The 17,137-nt window shown below is 33.6% G+C and overlaps 1 protein-coding gene across 1 annotated transcript in view; it reads right to left on the reverse strand.

Annotated features, from left to right (window-relative positions):
- Positions 1-4,114: 4,114 nt before the first annotated feature.
- The window catches only part of SYT10 (synaptotagmin 10), a gene marked incomplete at both ends in the record, with an annotated part of 75,459 nt that continues 62,436 nt past the window's right edge, over positions 4,115-17,137 (reverse strand). The window contains 4 exons of the mRNA XM_081249123.1: positions 4,115-4,186; positions 6,824-6,953; positions 9,431-9,602; positions 14,159-14,279. Coding sequence (XP_081105249.1) covers positions 4,115-4,186; positions 6,824-6,953; positions 9,431-9,602; positions 14,159-14,279 — 495 coding nt within the window. The remainder of the gene's footprint in view (positions 4,187-6,823; positions 6,954-9,430; positions 9,603-14,158; positions 14,280-17,137) is intronic.

The following is a 17,137-nucleotide window of genomic DNA, read 5'->3' on the forward strand; positions in this document are numbered from 1 at the left end:
ACAGGGTGGAAATAAAAACAATTTCTTGCTTTGATGAGAAAACCCTTGAACTGAATACTAATTAATTGCCATTGTTCAAATGCACATCCTTTTGGTTAACTGTAATTTGCCAGATTACAGGTACTACCAATGCATCTTTAACTAAATTCCTGTTCATTTTAATATAAGACTGAACAAATATAGGAAAAGCCTTTTAATGAAATAGAAAATTCTTATCTTAAAGAGTATCACTGAATAACATGTTGGAAACATTTAGTTTAATTAACTCTCTTTCCCATATAAAATAAAAACTCACTAGTTTCTTTTAAATAGTGGGTCTTAGTAGGTTCAGATGAATCACATCCTGAGCCATATCATTGAGTAACTATTAAAATGCTATGTCATGGGTTTTTTGAACAGTGTTAGAGAATTTACTTTCTCCTAAAAGTTAAAATACAAAGGTGGTTTTTGATTTTGCATTCAATATCTTTATTTCCATATGCTTTAACATCTGCATTTAACTGCCATTCAGTTATATAGATTCTTAATTTAAATTATTTTACTTTCCATGCTTTTGTATCATTTCTTTTTGGCAGCCTACAAACTACAAAAGTTTAAATCAATTAAAGTACATCACAACAACAAGAGCTGCTTCAAGAACAGATTTAGTTGGAAGATGAATGATTTTCTTAAATCCTTATCACCTCTAGTTTTCTTTCTTTCTTTTTTTTAAAATTATCAGTCAATTAAATTACTTGGTCATAATTGCAACTAAAGTGGCATAAAAATCATATGGAAATCCATTCCATGAAAATATATCTGAGATGATATCGAATATTGTTTTTAAAGAGGTAAAGAAATAATAATGTTTTCAATGTTAAGATTTTGTGTCCCTTTAGTTACAATAGTCTCTGGCTCTTTTGATAAGTCATTCTGAAATGAGTTATATTTTGTTTCATGGATAGTAAAAGTTGAGAAAGAAGTGAAAGTTTGGATTTTTCATTTCTGAAGCAATTAATCATTAAATTAAAGCTTTAAGAGACTGATAGCTTTTATTGCATTTGCGATTTAAAAATAGACATTACAGAAGAATAAACGCAGGTGTCAATTAACTATCATAACCAAATAGGTTCAAATACATTTTGCTTTTATCTAATACCCGAGTCAGTAGCCATCAATTGTGAGCTCCCTCAGTAACTAGAACATGCAATCACTCCAAAAAACTGCATAAGAAAGTGGGTGCTTTGTTCTGTGTTCCCATCTCTAGTTCCCTGGCACTAGTCCTGATGATATTTTTTACTGAACTATGAATGTATTAACATCATAAGTTTTATATGTAAAATAAAGTACCAGAAACAGGGCTGCCCTGACAAAAAAATTAAAATTGTCCATAAAATATTAAGAAACTAGGGTAAAAAAAAGCATCAGCTGTTCAGATTTTTGTGAGAAGATTATATACTCCACAAACATTAATATTTTTTCATACTCAATTTCCTAATTCACCTGATTACTTAGTGAATCAGGTAAAATAAATAAATAAATAAATAAATAAATAAATAAATAAATAAATAAATAAACAAAACAAGAAACAAAACCAAAAAGAACATCAGTGTTGTTATGCTAATCAATCAACACTTGTTCCTTTTTCTTAGATTTATGTTTGGCAAGTCCCTGAATAATTCCCTGGAATTAGGTATTCATTATATACCTAAATTATAACTTCATAATGTGTCAGTGCTGTCATTAAAATGTGGTGTTCCACACAAATTAGTGGAGGATATCTGTAACATCGAACCTTATTTTAAATACTGAAATGAAAAACATTCCATCTTCAACCACAGGTAGAAAGAGGATAAGTTATGTTTGTATGGATGCACGACTGTGCAGAGTGATGGTGTATTGTATTGAAAATGGTAGAATTACATTTTTACAATATGAACTACCATTTTAATGATGCATGAAATCTGAGTTACTAATTTTCTCTCCTTAATCTCTCAAAGATTAACAAATGCTCAGTCATGGTGAGTTTATTCTAATCCCTAAGAAACATTAAAAAAAATTACCTTAAACATTTAATCTACAATAACCATATTAACATCTCCTGTTTGGCTGATTGTTTGCATTTTTCATCATAAACATTGACTTTATCTCCATAGGAGGCCAAGAAAAGCATGAATATAAAGCCCTTAAAATATATTTTCAGGTGAAAATAATTATACTAAGGAAATAGAGTTGCTAATTAATTGTAAGTTGCAGCAATACCTATAAACAATTGTCTCCAAATATGTTATTTTATTGAGTCTTCCCATTTGACAATTTTATTTTCCAGTAGAACAAAGACTTACAAAATGGAAGTGTCATCCTCATTCTGTCTATAGCAAGTGGTTCTTTTTGGCTTGATAAGGTAACCAGGTATGTCCAACAGGTTTCTTTAGTTATTTTAAGTTAGGAAATATTAACAAGGAATACTTGTTTTCATTAAGATGGCACAAGCATTTTTGAAAAATTTTAGGGAACTGCGTTTGACTTTAAAATATTAATGTGTAAAATAGTTACATCTTAATTAATAGTAATACCATCATATGAGAGATGCCAACACACAAAATTTCAAGATTTTTGAAACTTTGTATTTTTTAATATTTTAAAATAAAGGATTTTACTAAAATCAAAACTTTGTAATTGCTGATAAAATTTTCTCATTCTGATGAATATGTTTTTATAGCCTACCTGCAGATTTTCTTGCTTTTCAGTTTTCTTTTGGGGCGTGGGGTTTAACCTTCTCTCTTGGGATAAGCTTGAAATATGCACTATCCATGGTACACATCTCAAAAGTAAGGTTGGGGTCATTCAATATAGATACGTTCCAATAGGGCCCAGAAACAAGACAATAAAAAGTTGACATGATTTAAAGGAAAGTTCTGTCATGTAAAAACATTTGCATAGTGTTTACGACTAGTGACCTGATCCTTGATCCTTATGAAGGCAAATGCCTTTCACAAAAGACTGTGGGTCTGGGCCTTAAGAATTATTTATTTATATTAAATGTTCAAGTTGTATTATTTATGGTATAGTTTTATAATTTGCTGAGAAATGTCATTTTTTTCTTTAAGAAAATACCCACTTCTAAAAATTACTTCTGTTTGAGTTTAAAAGTCACCATTACTGTGTACAATCCAAACGACAATGAGCACAGACATTTATTGTACCTTTGGTGTCAGTATGCCTATCAGAAATACAGGATCTATGTGATAGTTTTATGTTACAAAATAAACATGTCACAGTACTTGAGAACCTTATGAAGACTTATGAGTTCTGATTCTAGTCAATTAGGAATACTAATGCTACATTTGAGATTAAGAGTAATGTAATTTTTAAAATATGAGTTAAATAGTGCTACAGATGTTTGAACTAATGTAACTTTAAGACAATATAAAATAGTAGCCCAAATAGCTCAATCTCCATTTTCCAGCTACTAAATATTACTTCTTAAGTTTATACTCAAAGAAGTTCTTCAAATTATAGTTTTTTTTCTCTATATATTAAAGAACAAGCTTGAAAGAAAAAGTTTTGAGTTTAGCAGAGCCAAACTTCACCAAGAAAAGATTTTGTTGAGAATGAAAGAATATATTATCAGATAAGTAATATTAATTTGATTATTCAAGGATTTAATGCTGTGAGTAAAGTTCAGAATTTCCCTTAAAGTGTATATAGAACCATGTGCACAACTAGAAATGAACATAGTTTTAATAAAGTCAAAACCATACATATGTGACATGTGCTTCTTTATACAATAGCAGCATTAACTATTTAATTTTAGATAAGTATGGATTAATTTTTAAAAATGTATTCTTTGCTTATGCAGAGAATTTACAACTTAGCGAAAACATTCTTTGTGCTAATTGACATATGACACAAAGAATAAAAAGCCTTATGTAAGGACCATTTGTATTCAAGTAAAATACATCAAGATTTCCAAAGTTAATAAACAAAAAAGGTAAATAAAAATTGCACATTGTTTGTTCATTATCAGGATATATTTTAAATAAGGAGATCAAATCTTCCACTTTTTTTTTTTTTTTGATCTGATGAGTACACAGTCCTGGGTCCTTATTATAATGGTCTTATTTTGAAAGCATTATGGTGTGGAAGGTGGTTTGGGAGATGGACAGGATCCTTGACTATCAAAACTGGTTGCCCGGCCAGGTAACTGAAAGATAATAATTTCATAATATATGATCTAGTGTAAAAAATAATAAAGTGGGTAATTGTTACCTTTTAATAGCGAATATTCACCCCTGATATGCAAGCCTCTGAAGAGAAGATATACATAACTCCCCACGCCTTTCAGAACTCACCTTCTCAGGTATCATGAGGGGACACAAACATCTAACAAAGATGTAGGTAGAGCATTGTACATAGATGTCATGCAGAGCAACTGCAGATTCATTTCACATTCTATCACAGGCTTTTAGTTCTTATTGTAAAATAACTAATGGTTTACTACAGTCGGGGGCAATTGCTGGGTAAGAACAAGAAGGTTCAAGACACAAGAGACTGCATTCCACTTTCTCTAAGGCAGGAGGTGATTTTTATGAGAGCAATTAATGAGATGAGAGGGACTGGGAAAATGGGAGCCACGAGTGATAAAGAATAATTTCTCATGGTCTTTAAATATTATGTGTATTTTAAAAGTTTAATTACAACAGAATAAACTTTTGTATCTAGGTAGAAGTAGCCAGATTTTCCAAGTGATGCTTTAGTCTCCTCTTACCAACTTACTCAGCTCTTGAATAATTGTTCCCTTCTCATTTTGATACCTGCTGTGGCAACAAAACATAATTACACATGTACCACTTTCCCACAATTCAAAATCCAGCCAGTTGTTAGGTCTCCAGTCCCTATGTTCTGTTTGATCAGTGAATGTAGGTACAGGAGTTGAAAAAAATGAGCTATTTGCTAGAACAAGTATATGTACATAATCTTTTTGGCCCACTTGTGCTCTGATAGTCAGCTGCTAGAAAAATATATCTGGGATATTCTTCTGAGGCCCATATTGTAGCTTATTCTTCCTATATATTCTATGGTGACTGAAAAGTATTCACATGTTCTCAGACACAAACACATGCCTATTTCATAGCTCTTCTTCATCATATAAATGTATAACTTCTTATTAAACAGTCATAAGTATAATATGCCTTGGGTCATACAACATCTGTCCTTTCATTAGTTAAAAGTTGTTGGTCACATTATCTCACTTCTCCCTACATCATTCCTATGAATTCTGTAGGGGTGGGCATTTCTATTTTCATTAAATATGGGAGAATGTAGCTGCAGACAGAGTATGTGGTCTGCCTAGGATTAGACAGCCAGAGGAGCAAGGGTTACAATCCATGTCTCCCTTCAGTGTGGTTCTCTGCCCAGAAAAATTTACTCTCATGTCTAGATTCTCAGATTTAATATTCACTTTTCAAACTTTACATGTAAACAAAGATGAGAATCAGGAAAAGAATAGTAAAGCAGTAGAGTATACTTTAGACAATACACATTGTTGAAATGAAACAACCTTCTCAGGACTCGTTGAGCTATTACTTAGGGGAAAGTGCTGTGTGAATGTGCATTTGCATGTCTGTCTGTCTTTTATGAGTTACATTAAATGATGAAGTGAGGTAAAGATTTGGAACATTAATATAATAAAGCAGATATCTTATCTATGGTGACAGTTCACCTCTGTTGTCTGAGCATGTGCTGTTTATACAGTGTTCATCGAATTTTCCTTGTAGTGTCTTGAGTAACACAGCCAAGGTCACATTTTTGTGACTAAGCTGAGCTTAGAACCAGGGCTCACTGACATTTAATTACACTGCTCTGTCTCTCCTATTCAACCCTGTGCTTAGTGACAGAACAAGAAGCAGAATCTTATCCATGGGAGAGATGGCAATGTATCCTTCACTTACTATGTGGCTATCATAACTTTTTACTAAATTGCGTAAATTCCACCCTCTACCATACATCCTTTTATCAACCTGCATTATCTCAGTTAATCAGGTCATATAAATGATTTATTTTGAGACTCTTCTCTATTTATTTATTTTGAGACTCTTCAAGAGACTCCCGCAGTCTCTGACAACTGTCTTCATGGCTAAAAATCCTGATAGAAACTGGTATTGATACTTCTTCTGGTTAATATAACTATTAATATTAGTTATAATTAGAGCAAACACTGTGCCATACTCTGTACTAAGCACTTAACATTCAGCATTTTATTTAGTTTTACTCTATGAGTTTACTGCTATTACAGAGTGTAATATGTATTCACACAGCAGAGCCAGGCCTTCAACTCAGGCAAAAAATATTTTTAAAAATCTGTGAGCCCTTTTACTTCCTGACCAGAGTCAGTGGTTTTATATCTGTCCCCTTACATAGATGAACTGTATTAGGTGATATTACCCCTATTTAGGGATTCTGGAGAAGTTTAGGTGAGGTAGCTGTTTTCACAAAAGAGAAGCAGGAAAATTCAGTTTCCAGTTAGTAATGAATTTACTTGATTGCTCCACCACTCACTGATATAAGTTTTCAGGCAATGCAAAGAAAATAATAGGCTTGCAGTTTTTATGGGATTACTGTAAAGGAATATCAAACTCAGAAAGTTTAGTGGTTTTTAAAAACCAACAAGGCACACTGAACTTTTCATTCTGGATGATAGAGTTTGTGGGACAAAAGCAAGAACAATATCTGTTTAAAAAAATAGGTGAATATATAAAACATTAGTGAAGTGTTAGCAGATAAATAATATTTAAGCAAGAGATAAAGAAGAGAGTAGATGTGAAAGAATCCCAGAGCTTACCTCCAGCAAGGGGTGCCAATGTGTTATTGGTTTTCGGTGATAGGCCAGCATTTCATTCCAGTGGTCTCGCCCAAGACCCTCAGCATCCAGTCCTGTTCTACACACTCCTATGACTTCATTGTGTCCTACCCTATGATTTAGAGAATATTTTACTTTCATTCCAACATTCAAAGATAAGTTTCACACACCTTAAACAGAATTTTAAACTTATGATTAAAAGAGTAGATTTTGTGGTAGGTTCTAGATAATTTTACATATTAAACTACTTCAGATCAAATGAAGAGTCTTAAGTAGGCTAAAATTTACTGAACAGGATCAGCATTCAAAAATGAATCTGTAAAAGGATCACACACAAACCATCTTAGTGCCCTGTAAATTGAGAACATTTCACAATAATAAGAATAGTGTGAATGAGAAATGTCTGCTGGTCTTTACCTACATGATGAGTTTCTTTCTTGGTAGCAGACCTATTAACTTTAAGTGATGTAACTCTAATCTCCTTCTTTCCAAAAGTTTTAATGTTTTATAATGATGCCTACATTTCTTACCAAGAGCTCAATACCCACTTTCTTGTATAAATGACCATAATTAATTGATTCTAAATGATATGTCAGTGAACATTACTGCTTGTATTACAATTAAACAGGGCAGGGCTACATTTTGAACCATGGAATTTGACTTATTATTGCATAGTACCAGAGCATACTGAGCAACATTCTTATTTTCTATTCATGCCTTGTTTTCATAGCAACAAATCAAAATAATAATGATATTAATATGTTTAAGAGCTTGCAATGTGCCAGACACTGTTCTAAGTAATTTAAATGTACTGACTCACTTAATCCTCACACCATGACCATGAATATTATTATCATCATCTCATTTTACAGACAAAGAAATTAAACACCCAGAAGTTAAGGGACCTGCCTGCCTTTGTACACTTAGTAAGAGACAGAGGCAGGACTTGAATCAAGACAGTTGACTCAAGCATACATATGGTAAGCTGCTTTTCAAGAATGGAATGGAATTTAAAGATGTTTTCTTGAGGATTATTTTGACATACATCTATCTATAAGGAAAGTTTTGAGATGATTTTAGGACATTTCATTACTTTCTTCCTGTCACTGATGTATTAATAGATATGTAGGCTTAATATCTTTTATTTTAATATGAAGTTTCCCAAAAAAGCATATTTTAGAAATAACTTTTAATCTTTCTATTTTATATATTGTCAGCGTCCATTTCCCTAAAATTATTTGGGTGATGAATGCGCAATTGTATCTACCTGCAATCTATGCTGTGAGAACTCAATAGGAGTAATTTTTTCGTAAAGCAGAATAAGGGCTTCTGATTAAAACATTACAACATTTTTAAAGTTTGCCATTTCAACTAATTCAAGATTTCTCTCTCACTCTCTCTCTTTAAATTGTGTCAACTTGTTTTGTAAACTGTGATATAAACTAACTTCAAATAGGTGGTATATATCATTGTATTTTTCAGTGCTTCATTTTTCTAGCTCTCATCCAGAGGATACCATTTTTAATGTCTCTATGTTATAGGGTCTTGGTTTACTGCCATTTGCATAATGATATAAAATAAACACTTTGAATATTTGTGTATGTGTATTCTGTCCCACTTGTGTTATCATTAGAATAAAATAAGACATTGTCTATGTGCTGATAATTTTGTAGGTTAAACATACAAGATTCCTTTCTGAAAGTCTTATAAATATAAAAGGCAAAACAATAAAAAGAAGTATATAGCAAGGATCAAATAATATATATAAACCTTTAGTGGGACAAAAGTTCAGAGGGAGAAGAGATTGGTTAGCCTAGAAAGACACAGAAATGGTGCCTTGAGCAGGGCTGTAAAGCATGGGTGAAATGAGATATACAGGTATCTCATGTATATGAGATATCTCGCATACACGAGATACCTGTATCTGAAATGTTGATGCAGGGCAACATTTCAGAAAAGGAAGGAGTGGGTGCTGCAGCAGGAAGAAGCTTCAGAGCTTCACTCAGGATTTTGCCATTTATTTTGTGAAAGGAGAAGTAATCAAAGTGTGCGAACTGGAAGAACTATCCACAAAGCAATGATTTAAGACTGGTGTGAAAGCCTCAAGGCATAACGCTATGGGCACTATTAATCTTCCACTGTTAATACTCACTGCTCACAGCTGCACATTACACTGATGTTTTACAAATGGAAAAGTGAATTTCTAAGAGATAACTTGCCCTTTCACAGTGCTAGTTAATGATAGAGCTCAGTATCATGATATTCATATTCCAGCCCAGCTGGGAAAGCAAAATACGTTGATTGTAATATATGTTGTTACTGTAAAAAGACTTCACAAAAGTGCTTCCTATAATGTATCCCATTCTTTCACCATCCGCAGGTATCCTGTCCTTCAACTTAAGAATGATGTCTTTTGGAAAAGAAAAAGGGTAAATAATAACATAGAATAAAATTAATTTTGAATGAATAATTTTTATTCACTCCAGTTTAAATTAAAACTCTTGTAGCAGTAAATAACCTGAAGAGCTGAATTTGGTCTGCATATGACTAAATGTAGCTGTTATTCAGTGATTAGAGGGATGAAAGTACCTGTCATAATCCATGACTGCAATGGAGAGGCTGACCTGGTCGACATTCTCCGGAGGGATATCAAAAATAATGGCCTCATTGTACACAGGGTTTAGAGTGTTTTTCTTTGTAGTCGTTTTCTTCTTTTTTAATCTTCGACCCTCACACATCAGAGACACTTTGACATAAGGATCTATCACGGGAAGGCAATTTTATTAAAATGAAAGTAATAGTACAAAGCATAAATAAAACTGTGGTTAAATGTTACTAAATAAGAAAAGTAGTATATTAAGCCCTTTAGTATTACCGGTTTTAAATTCAAATGACATATTGGGGGCAATAGACTCTCTAGTACTTCTTACTGAATGGACCAGAAAAGAATTAACTTGATCACTGTGTTTAATACAACAGAGAAAACTCACTAGTTTATCAAGAGCCAGTCTAAACTATAATGTGTCTTTTAGTCAGGAATGTAATCCTAACAAGTAAAAATAATTGTATTAAAATTAATTTCCTTCAAAATGACTTAGAATAAGAAGGCTAAAATTTATGAAGGAGCAACATTGTATCTAGATAAGTATATATAGTAACAGTGAATTGAAATTAGCAAAATCTATGTGGGAATTGTCTTGAATTGTTGGAAAAGGTACTAAACTTAGAGGTTCCATTTTAGTCATAGTGCTTGATAAGGAGTTTGGATTGAAGAAATGATCACTAAAAATCAGTTATTACATACTCAACAGTATACAATGAAAAGGTGATATTTGGTTTACAGATGTTCTCAGGGAAGTTTCCTCATATGAATTGTCTGTATAATGTCAATTGGAAAGATAAAATTTTAGTCGGGCTATATTTTTATGGGCCAAAGAGGCCAAGTAATTGTTAACAAGTTCTGCCCTAACTGACTGATCTCTACTTTCTTACCCCTGCCACCTTAAGTAGAAAAACTGTTACAGTATTATAGAAAATTATACAATATTTATCAAAAGTTTCTTTAAAAAGCCTTAATTTTTGTATCTTTTTATAAAAAGGAGGTATGGTTTTGGGAGGGGGTATTGGCACTGGGGTGAGTATCCTAGGCGGTCAAAACAATCAGTGTCTGCTCTACCTTCATTTTTTTTTTATATAGTTACCCTCCAACTGTAGAACCACAACCATATTTTCTCTCTTTCCATCAATGTAACAAAGTGACAAAACTTATTTCCTTAGAATAAGCCAAAAACATGGGAACATTAATTTATTTGAGCAAATGAATGAAATGGATGATTTTTAGGCTCTAGAAAAATGTCTCTGTATATTTCATAAGCATTTGTATCAAGGGGCAAAAACATATTTTATGGCTGGAAATAAGGTATATAGAGGACAACAAGGTAAAAGGGAAATGTTCAATGGCTGTTTCCTATTTATTTATTTATTTTAACTTTTTATTTTATATTGGAGTACAGTTGATTAACAATGTTGTGTTAGTTTCAGGTGTACAGAAAAGTGATTCAGTTATACATATATCTGTATCTACTCTTTTTCAAATTCTTTTGCCATTTAGGTTTCCCATAATATTGAGCAGAGTTCTCTGTGCTATACAGTAGGTCTTGTTGGTTATCCATTTTAAATATAGCAGTGTGTACATGTCAACCCCCAAATCCCTAATGATCTGTACCCCCCACCCTTACCCTCTAGTAACCATGAGTTCCTTCTCTAAGTCTGTGAGTCTGTTTAAATAGAAATATAGATCAATGGAACAGGATAGAAAGCCCAGAAATAAACCCATGCACCTATGGTCAATTGATCTACGACAAAAGAGGCAAGACTATACAATGGAGGAAAGACAGTCTCTTCAATAAATGGTGCTGGGAAAATTGGATAGCTACATGTAAAAAAATGAAATTAGAACATTATTTAGCACCATACACAGAAATAAATTCAAAATGGATTAAAGATCTAAATGTGAGACTGGAAACTATAAAATTCTTAGAGGAAAACATAGGCAGAACACTCTCTGACATATCACAGCAATATCATTTTTGATCCATCTCCCAGAGTAATGGAAATAAAAACAAAAATAAACAAATGGGACCTAATTAAACTCAAAAGCTTTTGCATAACAAAGGAAATGATAAATAAAATGAAAATACAACCCACAGAATGGGAGAAAATATATGCAAATGATGTGACTGACAAGGGATTAGTCTCCAAAATTTACAAACAGCTCATGAAGCTTAATATCATCAAAACAAACTGCCTGATCAAAAAATGGGCAGAAGAGCTAAATAGACATTTCTCCAAAGAAGACATACAGGTAGACAAAAGGCACATGAAAAGATGTTCAACATCACTAATTATTAGAGAAATGCAAATCAAAACTACAATGAGGGGCTTCCCTGGTGGCGCAGGGGTTGAGAGTCCACCTGCCGATGCAGGGGCCACGGGTTCCTGCCCCGGTCCGGGAAGATCCCACATGCCGCGGAGCGGCTGGGACTGTGAGTCATGGCCTCTGAGCCTGAGCGTCCAGAGCCTGTGCTCCGCAACGGGAGAGACCACAACAGTGAGAGGCCCACGTACCGCAAAGAAAAAAAAAGAAAGAAAAAATAAACTACAGTGAGATATCACCTCACACCAGTCAGAATGGCTATCATCAAAAAGTCCAAACAATAAATGCTGGAGAGGGTGTGGAGAGAAGGGAACCCTCCTACACTGTTGGTGGGAATGTAAATTGGTACAGTCACTATGGAGGTTCCTTAAAAAACTAAAAATAGAGCTATCACATGATCCTCCCATCCCACTCCTGGGCATATATCCAAAGAAAAACATGGTCCAAAAGTATACATGCACCCCAGTGTTCATTGCAGCACTATTTACAATAGCTAAGACATGGAAGCAACCTAAATGTCCATCAACAGAGGAATGGATAAAGAAGATGTGGTATATATATATACAGTGGAATAATACTCAAAAAAGAATGAAATAATGTCATTTTCAGCAACATAGATTGAGCTAGAGATTATCATACTAAGAAGTGAAATAAATCAGAGAAAGAGAATATCACATGATATCGCTTATATGTGGAGTCTAAAAAAATGATACAAATTAACTTATTTATAAAACAGAAACAGACTCCTATTTACTTTTCAATGTTTTAATAATAGGAAATATGTTCTAAGGAAGAAGCTTATTTTTGTGATATAATTCTATGTATGAGCTTCCAGGCCTAGGCCTCTCATTAACAATGAGAACGAGTCCTAGTTTATTGTTTGCTACCCCCATCATGTCTCTGATGACATTTCTCTACTAGTGACAAGGGTAATTTACTGGATCCTTAGTTGATTCACAAGTCTGTTGTGAGAATCAATGAGGTGATGTTCTCAAAACATGCACTCCCCTGATGAGAAACTTCATATAAATAAAAAGTAGTCTTGCACTTAATTACAACTTTGATGTTGTTTTCTTGAAATTTGGTTCTCTTTTGATACATGGTAGAAAGAGTAAAATAAACAATAATTTGCAGAGTGTGCTGTTTAAGTTTTTCAACATTTACTTACCTATGACCTTTTCACCAAAATGAATGTGGAATTTATTTGCTTTCTTTCTATCTTTATATTTCAACTATACATTGCAAATTTTAAAAAATGAATAGGAAATTCAGGACATAGTTCAAAAATGAGATAAAGATGTGCAGTGAGAAGTCTCCTCCCATCTGTCCCCATACCTCTCCACCACTCAGTTTTTGTATATCACTCAAGTATTTCTTCATGCAAATATTAGCAACATGATATATATTCTAAGATTCCTCATTCTTACATAGGAGGGAGCATGATATCCATATTTATGCTTGTACCTCATTTTTTATTCACTTAGTATATCCTGGAGTTCTCTCTACATTAGAACTGAGAGTTCCCTCATACTTTTTGTGATGAAAACTTAGTTTATTTCTTTGTTCTGAAGAACCAAAAAGTTCCCATGTCATCTTTTACTATATCTCCACTACTATTTCTTATTTGTTTAATTCAACAAATGCTACTGAACTCCCTACTCTGTCTTTATCATTTTTTCTTCCACAGAGCTGTGCCAGAGTTCACCTATTAACTCACAAATAACGCTTCAGAACTGTGGTGATTTAAATGAAGGGATTAAAGAGAATGATGTGGTTTTACCTCTTTAACAAAGTTAGCACAAGAGAAATTTCCTTCAAGAATATCTTTAAGAAACTTTAAGCAGTATTCATTTACTTTATTATTTCAGTCCCTGTTGTTGTCCAAATTTTTAGTTAGAAAGGTGGTAAGAAAGCAAATGCAAACGGTGGTCTTGGAATGTTGTTATTTCTTTGCAGATCAGGTGAGGGAGATAAATTCAGTCTAAATATGTCTTCCTAGGACTCTTACTTGTAGAGTAACACAAGTTTAAATTGAATGGCTTAAAGTCCAAGGATATTCCTTTATAAGCAACTGACTAGTTGGAAGTAGGGAAGTGTATGGTAAATAATGCATTTTTGAGAAAGAACTAAATCAGTAGAGAAAGAAATAAAAATAAAAACCCAAGTCAAAGTCTATCTATTAGATAATACTTTTTTAAAATTTCATAATGATAATGTAAACTAAAGAGGTGTTTGGAGCACTTTATTTGGTAATCTCTTTTTCTACTTTTATAGTGTCCCATGACAAACAAATGAACTCAGTAATTCAAGAGCCATATATAACTTTGGCTATGTGGAATATTTTATTTGGGAATGTACCCACTAGCCAATTGTGTGCATACCTGATGAGCCGGTGATATCCATAGCTTTCAGATTTCTGCACTTGATGACTGTCAATGTCATACGTCCAGCAGTTGGCAAATAACAAAGGGAAAACATGATTTCACCCAGGTCTATACTTTCCTAGAAAGGCAATTGGTAATGTTAGCAACTTCAAATACCAGATAGTGAAAACAAAATATAATAGAGTGAAAAATCGCTTTGGTGGAATATTTGAATGCCATTTTAAATTGTTTTATTGAGGATACAAATTGCATTGCAAAAAAGCTGTAATAGACAGAGTAAGAAAAAAGAGTATTTCCCAGTTGTCATTTGATATATCCACTTGTATTTCTAACAGGAATCTCAAACTTAATACAGTCAAAATCAGACTGTTGATTCTACTCATTCCCAAACATCTTCTGAAACCAATCCCTCTGTCATCTGTCCAAAATCAGGAAATGATATCATAATTTACCCAAAGGCTGTAGGCAAAAACCTAGCAGTCACTTTCATTCTTCTTTTTCTCTCACCCCTAACACATCGAACCCATGTCTTGTCTACATTATCTACAAAACACATATGAAATTACTGACTTTCTTTTCAGCTCTATTACTATCATTGAAACCAATATCACTTCTTGCCAGGATTACTTCAGTAGTCTCTAAAACTGATCTCAGAAGCAAAGTGATCACTTATGAAATGCAAATCACATTATTTCACTTTCCTGCTTAAAACCATCTAAAGGCTCACAACTATATTGGAATAAAATTCAAATGCTTTACCTAGGCATATAAGTGGGGTACTTATAAATCCTGGTAATCTAGGAAATTCCAGATTTATACCTACTGTCCTGATATAATTATTAAGAATGTCTCTTTCCATTATTAAATATGTCTTTGTTTAGATAATGCATTACAAAGTAATACATATAAGGAGGTCCCATGTGATCTGGACCCACCTATCACTCTATTAATCTCTTGCTTCTCCCTCAGCTCACTCTTAGGCAGGCACAAAAGCTTTTTTTTCTGTTACTCAATTGAATGATATTTGTTCCTGCTTTTGACCTTTGCATTTTCTTTTTCTCTCTCATATTTTTACATGGCTGACTCCTCCTCACCAACTAGGACACAGCTCAAACAGCATCTCTTCAGTGAGGCTTTCCCTCTTCCTATCCTATACCCATCCCATTCACACATCCTTCACATTTTTTTTCATAGTACTTCTCATCACCAGAATTGATCTTTTACATTTATTTTTTGTTTCCCCAATTCTAATATATAAGGTCTAGGAGAGCACGGTTATTATCTGTCTTATTTTTACATCTTAATGAAGGTACATAGCTGGCTCTTAGTGCAGTTTTTGAAGAAATGAAAAGATTATTAATTAATCTGGATTAAAACTGACCTGCTTTGTTTCATTTTTAAAGTAAAACTGTCCACAGTACCCTGGTATAGATAAATTTGCTGTCAGTGGCTGCATAGATGGTGGACAAATGAAAATGAGTGTGAACAATGCACATTTAGGGTGCTTCTCAAAGAGCTATTTAAAGGAATTAAATCAAATTATTCCTGGTAAGAGCTGGAGGAATCGGGCTCCTGGACTTCAGACTATACTACAAATCTACAGTAATCAAGACAGTATGGTACTAGCACAAAAACACAAATATAGATCAATGAACAGCATTGAAAGCCCCGAGATAAACCCATGCACATATGGTCACCTTATTTTTGATAAACGAGGCAAGAATATACAATGAAGACAGCCTCTTCAATAAGTGTGCTGTGAAAACTGGACAGCTACATGTAAAAGAATGAAATTAGAACACTCCCTAACACCATACACAAAAATAAACTAAAAATGGTTTAAAGACCTAAATGTAAGTCCAGACACTATAAAACTCTTAGAGGAAATCATAGGCAGAACACTCTATGACATAAATCACAGCAAGATCCTTTTTGACCCACCTCCTAGAGAAATGGAAATAAAAACAAAAATAAACAAATGGGACTTAATGAAACTTAAAAGCTTTTGCACAGCAAAGGAAACCATAAATAAGACGAAAAGACAACCCTCAGAATGGGAGAAAATATTTGCAAATGAAGTAACTGACAAAGGATTAATATCCAAAATATACAAGCAGCTCATGCAGCTCAATATCAAAAAAACAAACAACCCAATCCAAAAATGGGCAGAAGACCTAAACAGATATTTCTCCAAAGAAGATATACAGATTGCCAACAAACACATGAAGGTATGCTCAACATCACTAATCATTAGAGAAATGCATATCAAAACTACAGTGAGGTATCACCTCACACCAGTCAGAATGGCCATCATCAAAAAATCTAGAAACAGTAAATGCTGAGAGGGTGTGGAGAAAAGGGAACCCTCTTGCACTCTTGGTGGGAATGTAAATTGATACAGCCACTATGGAGAGCAGTATGGAGGTTCCTTAAAAAACTAAAAATAGAACTACCATACGACCCAGCAATCACACTACTGAGCATATACCCTGAGAAAACCATAATTCAAAAGGACACATGTACCACAATGTTCATTGCAGCTTTATTTACAATAGCCACGACATGGAGTCAACCTAAGTGTCCATTGACAGATGAATGGATAAAGAAGGTGTGGCACATATATACAATGGAATATTACTCAACCAAAAGAAGAAACAAAACTGAGTTATTTGTAATGAGGTGGATGGACCTAGAGTATGTCAAACAGAGTGAATAAATCAGAAAGAGAAAAACAAATACCATATGCTAACACATGTATATGGAATCTTAAAAAAATGGTTCTGAAGATTCTAGGGGCAGGACAGGAATAAAGATGCAGACGTAGAGAATGGACTTGAGGACATGGGAAGGGGGAAGGGTAAGCTGAGATGAAGTGAGAGAGTGACATGGACATATATACACTACCAAATGTAAAATAGATAGCTAGTGGGAAGAAGCCGCATACCACAGGGAGATCAGCTCAGTGCTTTGTGACCA

The sequence above is a fragment of the Mesoplodon bidens genome (genome assembly GCF_964165515.1).
Source record: "Mesoplodon bidens genome assembly, chromosome: 11".
In the NCBI taxonomy this organism is placed as follows: Eukaryota; Metazoa; Chordata; class Mammalia; order Artiodactyla; family Ziphiidae; genus Mesoplodon; species Mesoplodon bidens.